At 32.4% G+C, this 11651-nt stretch overlaps 2 protein-coding genes across 4 annotated transcripts; one reads left to right on the top strand and one right to left on the bottom strand.

Moving 5' to 3' along the window:
• Positions 1–1458: 1458 nt before the first annotated feature.
• Positions 1459–5140, bottom strand: LOC143207429 (putative inactive tyrosine-protein kinase Wsck). Its single transcript, XM_076420884.1, has 4 exons — positions 4543–5140; positions 4305–4459; positions 2479–4217; positions 1459–2391 (listed from the first exon to the last, which is right to left on the bottom strand). Exons 1-4 carry the CDS (start codon positions 4707–4709, stop codon positions 2323–2325), a joined length of 2130 nt encoding a protein of 709 aa, XP_076276999.1. The 5' UTR covers positions 4710–5140; the 3' UTR covers positions 1459–2322.
• A 380-nt stretch (positions 5141–5520) lies between these two features.
• LOC143207009 (serine/threonine-protein kinase VRK1) lies at positions 5521–11227 on the top strand. Of its 3 annotated transcripts, XM_076419984.1 has the most exons (11): positions 5522–5794; positions 6209–6286; positions 6792–6962; positions 7160–7285; positions 7370–7566; positions 7840–8083; positions 8159–8362; positions 8453–8676; positions 8784–9037; positions 9124–9254; positions 9339–11226. In XM_076419984.1, exons 3-11 carry the CDS (start codon positions 6797–6799, stop codon positions 9368–9370), a joined length of 1578 nt encoding a protein of 525 aa, XP_076276099.1. In that variant the 5' UTR covers positions 5522–5794; positions 6209–6286; positions 6792–6796; the 3' UTR covers positions 9371–11226. The 3 variants fall into 3 exon arrangements, with proteins under 3 accessions (XP_076276097.1, XP_076276099.1, XP_076276098.1); XM_076419982.1 differs by lacking the exon at positions 6209–6286 and having other exon boundaries at positions 5521–5794; positions 9339–11227; XM_076419983.1 differs by having other exon boundaries at positions 5522–6286.
• Positions 11228–11651: the final 424 nt, after the last annotated feature.

The following is an 11651-nucleotide window of genomic DNA, read 5'->3' as shown; positions in this document are numbered from 1 at the left end:
GTCTTAGACAAATTTATACGAATTACAGTGTTACTTACGTATAATATTTGATTATATTGCGGTTTGCAAGTATAAAATAACCAGTGATGCGGTCTACCAGTTTCATTGAATTGCGCTTCTTTCCGATTTCCATATAATTTCGTCGGATGACACATGATGGGACGTGCTCTCCAATCGTAAATACCAGAAGGAAGCAAATACCTTATCGCTCTCTATCAAAGATAGATGGTTTTCATTAATAACGTGTTAATCCCTTCTTTTACTTTTGTTCCATTATATTTTATAAGCGTATAAATAAAATAATTATTCCTGATATCCAATAAATACTGCATACTTTAATATCCGATTCCTTAAATTGTTCTGGATCTTCGCCCATCATGTTAGCTAAATGTCGCTTTCCAATTTCATACTTGACCGTCTCCTTTTCAATAAGTGCATCTAATAATAATGAATAGCCGCTTCGTACATATATTCACGTGAATAACAACATGAAATTTTCTAACTAAGTGTGGATTTATAGTGGAGCTGCGAGCATTGATGATAGCGGCGCGGTGAAAAGAAACCAGCATTTGTGACAACATTTCGACGCATACTAATGAAAAAGTACATATGTATTTTCTTTGTTTTTCTTTCTTTTTCACCGCACAGCTCACCTCGCTGCTCCACTATAAATCCACCCTTAGACAACATGCAATATTCTTATAGACCGAAACTTACAATATTCTTTAGATTTCTCCAAATACATTTTCATAGCTTTACTGAGCCTTTTAACTGGCTTTTGGCCTTCGCTAATTATAAGTTTCTCCATTTCAGTCGTCGCTGTGGTGGTATAATGTTTAGATTTAACATCCTAAAATCATTGAATAGTATTTGATCAATTTGAAGGTTATAAAAGCAACGCATATCGGGAATGGATTAAAATGAAGTAATACATTAAATAATATAAAACAAGGTAAACTTACCGAATGCGGTTTTACACTTAATGCACCTCCAACTGCACTAATATTATTGACACTCATTACGTTTCGTATATTTGTAAAACGTGTAAACATTGTCACAGCCATATATTCACGTGTGATTATAAAAATTACATATACTCTTTGGGACACGTGAATTGGATACTGGATAAAAATGTATTCAATGATCTTTCCTTTTATACCATGTTTTTAACACATTCATTCAGATATTGTAAGAATATCTACATTTAGAATAGTGTAAAGAGGTATCCAAAAAAAGAAAGACAAAGCTGTATACTGTATGCGCGAAAAATTGGTAACGTTGGAATGGCGGCAATATTTGAAATATTTGATACTGGTCGCGAAAAGTAATTCATTTGGCGTGGGATCACCCTGTTATATTATTTTGTTTATATAAACGTGTACGCATGTACATATACATTTATAGACAAGAGTTGTTGTGTTAGTTCAGTTTTATTATTCACCCTGAAATGGACAATATACAGGCAAAATAAAATACACAGATTTTATAGTTCGTGCAAAAATATTATAATTAATTGTATTAAAGTATTTCTCTTTAACACCGAGTACAAAGTTAAATGCAAATACATTACACAATATTAAAACTTTTTATAAACACATACAGAACACGCACAGCTAAACTTAAGTTTAAGATAAACGATATAAATCAAATTTACAATGAATACTGATAGTCAATGTATTATGTACACGTATAAAGTTTGAGATCGTTTTATTCTCTTACTTACACATAATTTCTTAGCAAAATGTCTAATAAATATATAAATTCATTACCATCTTGTAGACATTTTATGAATTGAAGGAATGATTATGTATGCATATATATATGTATAATTTTTGATATGCATTATTAAAAATAAGTCAGACTAGGCAAAAAAGGCACATACAATTTAATAAAAATACGTAAAATAATAACCCGATAGATCATTGTATAATAATAATAATAGCTTTTAAGTTGATAAGTACTTTGCTGCATCATAATCATTTTATGAGCTTGAAAAATTTAATTCTAGCTATATTATCACTGTTTCATCTTTTTTCAAAGTAGAAAATTATATTTCGCAAAAAAATCTATTCTTTTTAGCCTTATTCTAAATTTTGTGGACGGATGGTATTATATATATATATATTAGTAATACTTGTAATACACAGTTCATTTTTAAAATAAATATAAAAATATAAAATGTTGTAAAAAAAATATGGTAACTGCATAAAGTAAACGATGATAATGTTTAAAAGTACTGTAAATATAGAACTATATGTACAACACTTAATAAATATTACGTAAATCTTATAAAAATATGAGCACTTGCTCTCACCAACGAAGTTAGTATAATTCTAACTCTGGAATATATGGTTCCGTAATCGAAGCGATGGGGCAAATGCTTAAGGTGTCCTAAAATACAAAACATAATTAAACATGTATTGATAAAAGGATATTTAACGTTTGATATAAAACAATCAGTGATAATATAGTATTTACCAATCTTGTAAGTTCTGAAAATGTTGGTCTTTCTCTGCTATCCGTATGCCAGCAAGATGACATCACTTCGTAAAATGGATCGGGAGTATCTATTAATTGAGGTAATCTAGTTCCTTGTTGAATTGCTTCTTCTACTTCGCTGTCAAGCGTTAAATTAGAATACGGTGTGCCACCCATGCTGAGCATTTCCCATAAAAGCACACCGAACGCCCAAACAACGCTCGATATGTGTTTCTTCTTATTACCAAGGCATTCAACAGCTGTCCATCGAGTGTATTTCATTTCTTCCAATGCGTATTTCGAGATTCCGTGACCCATTACTTTAGGTGTCCAATCATTGCAAATACCTATGCTTCGCGCGCATAGATGCTCGTGTACAATTTTACAATGCTCGAGATGCTGCAAAGCTGACGCTATCATCGATCCTATAGGCAGTATCTGATTAACTGGAAACATATTTCCAGATCTAGCAGCTATCAATCGGCTCTTCAATGTCTGAACAGGTAGTTCGAGTACAACGTACAAGGTGTCTTGCGTTTCGCAAGTTCCTACGAGATCTGCAAGGTATTTCATTGGAGATGCTCTGATACAAACATCTAATTCTCTTAACATTCTTTTTTTATCGGATGTTTTCAACAATTTATCCGCTATATTATGAATAGCTACGGAAGAAAATGCACCATCCTTCTCAATTGTGCCTGTGTGGACAGTACCGAATCTTCCTCTACGTATTACAGTGTCGTTAATTGTTAATACATTTTGCGGTATAGTCCACACTTTATTCTTTAGTTCTTGATAATGATTAGCCCTTTCAGGTACATCATCTGGAATGTACGCTATATTATCAACTTCGTACAGCGGTCCTTGCAACGTAAGTTCTTGCTGTTCCGAAAGTTTCGTCATACGAAATTTCTCATGGCGTCGTCGTAAAGCGAAGTATAATACTACTGACCCAACTAACAGCGCTCCTAGAACACTAATCGCAACGCAAAGAACAATCGTTATGGCATCCATTTCGTTCTTCTTGTTCTCGCTATAATTTTTCATATCGGTGACTAGGTCGGAATAAGCAAATTGTTCTTCCCTCTGAAATCTAGAAATCACTGCCAAACCTAGTCGCGGAACAACTTGAGCATTCAATGGTGCATTATAATATCCCCCAATCATTTGACCATCTCCGACTGTAAACGTTTTGTATTTGTAAAAGTCGGAGGATATAAATTCTGCTGTAATATAATATCCTAGCCCTTTCTCCATTGATTTTTCATAATTATAGTATGTAACATTCGGTCCTAACGGAGGTATTATACCAGGCTGAACGACAAGTACTCGGTACGCGCTGACAGGCCCGTAATCGCTACTCCCTTCCGAGAGTAAAACAATCATAGTAGTGCCCTTTTGTTCTATTACTTTTGGAATAGCTGGTTTATTAGGTGGAGCTATTAGCGTCCAGCCTGAAGTATAGGCAGACTCGCTACTCCCTTGAGTATTTGTAGCAACGATGGACACGTTGTATTTCGTCCCAGGCTGTAAACCTTGTAAAATAGTATTGTTCGAAGCTTCTCCTTGTACTTGACTTTCTACTGTCGGTAACAAATCGGAAGCGTGTGTCTGAATAACTGTTGCTCTCAAAGTGTAAAATATAATATTTCCGTTAAATATATTGGGTGGTTCCCATGTAATTTCCAAGCTAGTAGGTTTACTGCGAACTATCTGTGCACTTCTCGGCGGACTAGGACCTGAAATGTTCAGGTTACAATTATATTAAAATCACAGATACAATATGTTAATCGATCTTTTATAGTAACACTTAATAATAAAGATACCTTTCTGCCCTGTAGAATATATACTCATCGCTTCTTGGCTACCGCAATAATTATTTCGATCCGTGGTACAATGAAGAACGCAAGAGGTAGACATACCTTTCCTTCCGTAATTACTACCGCAATAACATTGTTGACCGTTCATTAATCCGGCAAACCTGAGAAAGTGTGTATAAAATGTGTCTGTGTTATCGTTTTATTTATTATTAACAGATGAAATTATATTACTTTTAATACTTACATATAATAACGTGATCGACATTCTTTAATACATTCCGCTGGCACACTAGCATGACTTAATATAAGGGTTGGTAGATCGGGATCCGACGCAGAACTTATAAAACAACCCTCGTATTTTTGACTAAGTACACGTGTACAAAAATAAAAAAGCAACGACAACAGTATCATTGTAAATTGTGTAAGATGGTAATACGATTTTTATGATATGTCCTCCGTTGATGACACTGGATGACACTAAACACCGGATCCAAAACTAAACATTCTTTACGAATGCGTTATGCATCTGTGAATCAATGAACGAATAGTCTCTCTCTCTCTCTCTCTCTCTCTCTCTCTCTCTCTCTCTCTCTCACTACACTGTGAACGAACCAACGAGACTCATTGTATATTCTATTCCATTGTTCTCCAAGGTGTGACAATAGGGTCTTGTAATACCTTTTGCCATGTCTACTTGAAATATTTACGAAATAAATATTTGCAGCGAGTCAGAAAAATATTGAAATTCACAAAAAGAAACTTGACGGGCGTGGTTCCATTATTCAGAATCTACTCATGGTAGGCCTGGTTGTCAGCAGTTGTCAGTTGTCAGGGTATATCAGTAGTGGCGCTGCATACATAATGACGTACTGCGCTTGCGCTGGACACAGCCAATGAAAATTAGGCGTAAATCCTACCTCGTCCCCCTAAAAATTTGCCCACCCCTGCCCACCACGCAACATTCTCCATTCCGAATTCCTATATTCCTATATCCATGAAAATTACATGAAAAGTAATTGTAATATGACATACTAAAAATCGTTAAATAATGTTACCATATTAATGACTTGTGAAAAATTGCAATATTTTTTACAAAGAGAATATACATGAAATATGTAAATATAAATTATCTCTTTACGAGATCATCAATTGCATCCAAACATAATATGGCTCCAATGGAAAGTTATATCCATGTAAACATCTCTAAAATTTGATCACTTATCGCATCGATTGTAGCACAACCAGATGAAATGAAGTATAATACAGTATAATAAACGAATTATTCGAGAAGGAACACATTGCAAAGAAAAGATCCAAACGTCGAATTATGCTTCTGAAGATTGTATATTTGAAAGTGTAAATAGAACGCCCTCTGCTGTGTGCACTTGCTCGGCTCGGCATTCGGTATTCCGTTGAACCCATCAGTTCGTTGAAATGGCAGTGTGAGAATGAAGTGAATTTCATGGGGGATTGATAGAATTTCAAAATACAACAAAGTAATATTGTAAATTGTAAACTATCGAGTACACCGATATGTAAAACAATCAGTTATACTATGTACAGTGTCATCTAAACCGTTTTTTAAGATATAAGACCTAGAATAAGACAATATTTTACGCTTTTTATTACTATATAGTTCACTATTTTGGTTGACAGTGGTATATGGAATACTGAAAATTAGATTTTTTAGTATAGTTTGATCGGATGAAAAACAAAACTGTATTTTAAAAAAACATTATTGTGAACTGTACGTAAATTACTGTGAAAATATAAAAAATGATGTGAACAGTTTCTGCAATAATGTCCGCATAATTTATATCTATTAGATAACCCCATTTAAAAAAATTTAAATAATACATTTACTATTGTATTATACCGGTCACTGATATGAGAGCAGTTAATGTTTACAGTGCGTTAAATAATCGAGCGTGAAATGAATTTGAGGAACTATTTTAGTAGGGAAATAAATGTTTATTGAAATTCATCATGTAAGTAAATTCTATTATACTCTATGTTTTTATATTTTCTTATTTGTTGTTGCATTGTAGTTAACATGTTTGATTACCATATAATTTCGTAATATAATATGTAACTGCGATATTAGTGAACTACGAATTTATACATACAAAACGTACAATTATATTTTTTGGACATATATATATTGAAAAAAAAGAAAGTATGTAATTATTAATTGCGAATACATATAAACCTTTACATCGTTTACAAAATTTCTTGACATCTACCATGCTTTCGCTTTCTCATTTAAATATACTTTCATCCGATGTGATCGAGGAACGAACGATGCGTTTGTTCATATATTTTTATATAGTATACACATATAACGTTGCAGGTAACGCAGAAAGTAAACTATAAAGCATTACGATCAAATAATATAACTGAATTTTTAAAAATGATTTTCTAGCCCTTACTTTATTCTGAATATAAAGAATAATAAACTTTCAAAAAACATATTATGTTTCATGTACGCAATAGTGACAATGGCGCCAAGACGAGCTGAAGAAATTCCTGCAAAAAGAGTTGCAGCCTCTGGTTGTAAGTTACCCGAACAATTACCAGAAGGGGAAATATTAACAGATATCACCCAAAACAAATGGAAATTAGGACAAACGATAGGATATGGTGGATTCGGCGATATATATTTAGGTAGTGTCTTTTCGCGAGTACATATTTTTTTATTAAAAGTTACAAGTAGTCACTATAACATTTTTTTACATGTTTGTTACTTTACATACATATTTCTTGAATATTATTTCTAAAATGTGATGTCCATAACATTGCTCGTATTTCCACAACGGTGTATTTGCTCGCATTGCCAAATTTTTCCACGTTTTTCGTTGCAGCATCGAAAAATATAGCTGCTCCGGTAACGCAGAATGCAACGTATGTGATAAAGATTGAACCACATAATAATGGACCATTGTTCGTCGAAATGAATTTTTATATAAGAGCAGCTCGTAAAGAAATGAGTAAGTCATTGTCTTGTATATGCAATATTTATGTAGAATAATGTAAACTGTGTTTCATTTATATCTCTTTATTTTGCGTTACAGTTGAAAATTGGTGTAAATCGCAAGGGAAAAGACAAATAGGTGTTCCAACGTACGAAGGATCAGGCTCTCATACATACGAAGGTCAAAAATACAGATTTCTAGTAATTCCAAGATACGGTGTAGATATCGGGAAATTGTTTCTATCGAATGGACGAAAATTACCAATTAAACTTGTTAATAGGCTAACTCTTCAAATGGTATTCAATTGTTAACAAAATGAATTATTAACGCTAGATTTACGGAGCACCAAAACTGACTGTTTTACGTTGCTTCATAAAAATAACGAGACTTCGTCGAAATTTTTAGTCATTTTATCTATAAATATATATTTGTTGAATAACTCCTCATGAATTTCATAAAAATATTAGAACGTGTCGTTTTGACACGTCCCGTAAACCTAGTGTTAACAAAGTGAAATGTTGGAATTTAGTTGAACTGATTTAATTAATTTAACTATTTCATTTCTGTAGTTAGACGCACTTGAATATATTCATAGTCGAGGATATGCTCATGCAGATATTAAGGGATCAAATATTTTATTATCTTTCTGTAAAGAATCTGAAAATCCAAAACTGTCGCGGGCATATTTAGTTGACTATGGTTTAGCCTATCGTTTTCGTAACGGATCAGGCATTCATAAGCCATTTGTTCACGATGAAAGAAGGGCACACGAAGGAACATTAGAATTTACATCACGAGATGCGCATCATGGAAGTAGGTCTTATAAATACTATATGAACGTACTAACGATGTACCATACTACTTCGTATCAAATGTATATTATTTCAGCACATTCGAGAAGAGGAGATCTAGAAACATTAGGATACAATATATTGCAATGGTTGTGCGGTAGATTACCATGGGAAAAAGAAAATGACACTGTACCATCAATGTTGGATCCAGACGATGTTCACGCACAGAAAGAAGTCTTACTTTCAAATCTACCGTTATTTATGGACAAATGTTTTCCTTCCAAGAAAAAACCTCCACCTTGTAAGTATGAAAATTTTTCCATAAACAATCGAAAAATATTTCTCTCCTTTTTAAAAAATGTAACCCGAATACTAATATATCTTTTTTCAGCTGCCGTTGTGGAATACATGAAGTATATTACCGAATTAGGATTTGAAACGAAACCCAATTATTCCTATTTGCGTAATCTGTTTCAAACTGGTTCTAACCAGAAAAACGATGTTCCTACATGCTTGTATCATGTAAAAGAATCGAACGAGAATATTCCTTTTCCTATGTCTTTCAAACGACCATATTTGAGAGAAAGAAAACCCTGTAGGCCAGTCAACGGCGAGGTAAATGCTAAATTTAATGGTTTAATGCTAAATTTCGTTTTTAAGAACGTCTAAGTTTTTATATTAGCTCAAATAATGATAATAATAATGGATATTATTATTTGTAGATTCGCGTTACACGAAATACGCAACCTAAAATAAACCCTGTAGAAAGGAAAGAATTTAGTTGGGAAGCAGTATTAGCATTACATCCAGATAAACTAGCAAAACTTACTATACAGCCGCCACCTTCACCGCTTACACCGCCACCATCACCACCGCCCCCATCATTACCCACATACGCCATGCTGAACGTGATACAGAGGATGAAAGAGAAACAGTCAGGCTCATTTCGACAGAAATCATTATCAAAATCTACGGAGTAAGTATGATATTAATTTCACGAAATATTTCGATAAGCTATAATCGAACTTTCTGAAATAAATAATTTTTTATTTTTGCATCTAGCGACCTTAAAGCAAAATGGATGACTCCAGCTATGGAGCAAATAGTTCAACTCAGAAAGAAATCTTCAACGTCGTCCGCGTCTTCACCTAAATCATCACCTCGTTTGACGCGTTCCCGAGCGAAACTAAAACGTAAGTAGATTCTGATATTTCTCGATTATTACGCATTCAATTTTATACAAGAACGTATTCATCATTATGAATTTTAATCCGCAGGACTGGGAAATAAGAAATCCTACAAAAAATAGACAGTAACAAAAGAAAAAGAGGTCCATCGTCATAGTAGAATTGAGTTTTTATTGCGACCGTAGTTGTTATTCCTTGACAATGGAATCCATCGGCGAGTTATGGAACTAAAAAGGTGTATAATTAAGTATTATTCTCAATTTGTTTATTTAGATTTTATAATAATATACTCTTGATGTTCCTGTAAGAAGGACAAATTTCTAGCAATGTCTCAGATGTGTAATACACCCATTTTTGTAAGACTGCTTTATAATTATAATTTGTTAAATAACAAATTATATTACTAATATAAGGTTTTTTAAAACTAATTGTACGGCGAACAAATATGTTATGAACAGTTGAGGTATTAGTTACAGAAATTACACTGCTTCCTCTTAGACATATAATTTCATTAGAACTGGGAGATGTCGCTCATAGAAATTAGCAAAAGGATTGCTACTCCCGCAAAGTAATAAGTTCTGTGGAGGTGTAAGTATTTCATAATTACTCCTCATGGTGATCACACATGAGATCTGAATATTAAATTAGATATATATTTCATCAGACCTTGAATCATTATCCGAGTTTGCAAAATAACTACGGAAAATCATACTTCATAAGAGTTACACAGTAGAGTTGACTTGCTAATATCATAATAATGTACATAAGATTCTAATCAATTTTTTAATCATTCGTTTTGTTCGATATATTAGCAAAAATGATGTAAATGATTCTATTAATATGAAATTATAATACGAATGTAAAATTCACGAATATTGCCGGAAATATAGAAAAAATATAGTATATTTCGGCATAATATAATGAAACGTAGCAAAATGTGTGTAAAAATGATTTTGATTCGTATGCTGTTGTCTCACACTCTCAACTCTCAACAGACCAGTATTGAATTATCAACTGCTTATATATAATTATAAAATTATATGCGTATATATCGAATGGCTTACGTCTTTTTATTATAATTAAAAATTAGTATCAAACAGAATGAGTGTATAGTATAACTGAAAGGAATGACCTTTCAATCCATTCGTAAGTTTTATACGCGAAATAATTAAAAAGCACACGTTTCAAAATCAGTCTCTTAGGTTTATGTTTCATATCTCATTATGTTTCTTTATAATTTAATATAGTTTCTTTCAATTCGAGCCCATGCACATACAGATATAATTACATCAAACTCAACCAGTTAATGTATATATATATACTTACTTAACAAAGTACATTGTATAGACGAAAGTGATTTTTTTTTTGTCATAAGTTTGTAATAATGTATTTGTATCTTCTTAAGTTACATGTACCTGTGCCACAAAAGCAGTGTTGTTAAAGACTTAAAAATGTATTGTAATTCAATAAATACACATGCATTTGTATTTTCTTCCATAATGTTATGTTGTTTATCAAATTTTGTTAATATAATTATACTTACGATCTTCCTTCGTTCGAGTATATGCTTTTAAATATAATAGTCATTACAAACATTAATGTTATATTGACATTTCAATCTTTCATTTCATTAAGAGAATAAAAATACATTAAAACTAGTTAACAGCACTGCATAAAAAGAATTTTAATCGTTAGAAGTATCTGTATGAGAATTTCTATTGAAAAATCACAATAATTTATTAATCATATTTTTTAAAATCAAAATTAAATGAATGACAAGTGCAGGTGAATGATATATAAAAATGTTAAAAACATTGTGTATATTTACTCAACCTACAGTATAAATGTGTCAGTCTATTATAGTCAATTTGTATATTATTGTATATTTGTGAGAATATGATTACTAAAAATGATTATTTTATTGACTATCAAATTTTTTTAAAACCTGTATGTAACTATATATAATTTACCATTTTTTAAATAAAACGCCAACACCAAGTAGGTTTTATTTTAGTTTGCATTTAGAAATAATTACATTATTTGTTTTCAAATTCAATTGAAAGAATTTTATTCATATCTATTTATATTTACAATGATAAAAATTGTTTGTAAATTTTTTAATTCATGTTTCATTGTGTCATCGTCTTACGACAATATTTCAAATCTTGCTATAAAGCGCTATTCGACTCCAGCGCAGCCCTTTTGAGATGCGCTAACGGCTAAACAAATAGTTGGGCACTGGATATAATGTACAGAAAATGAGTATTCTTCTAAACTCGCGCCACTGATAATCAGTGACTCGCGCACGGCACAGTGTAGCCAGATGAGGGGAGTCACGGTGAAATGATGTACCCCCTCTCAGATGACGGGGAATGAGTGGGGCGAATGGGAGACACGTTGCAC

The sequence above is a fragment of the Lasioglossum baleicum genome, chromosome 3, assembly GCF_051020765.1.
Source record: "Lasioglossum baleicum chromosome 3, iyLasBale1, whole genome shotgun sequence".
In the NCBI taxonomy this organism is placed as follows: Eukaryota; Metazoa; Arthropoda; class Insecta; order Hymenoptera; family Halictidae; genus Lasioglossum; species Lasioglossum baleicum.
The sequence above is the reverse complement of the archived record's forward strand: the minus strand, read 5'-3'. Positions and strand labels throughout refer to the sequence as shown.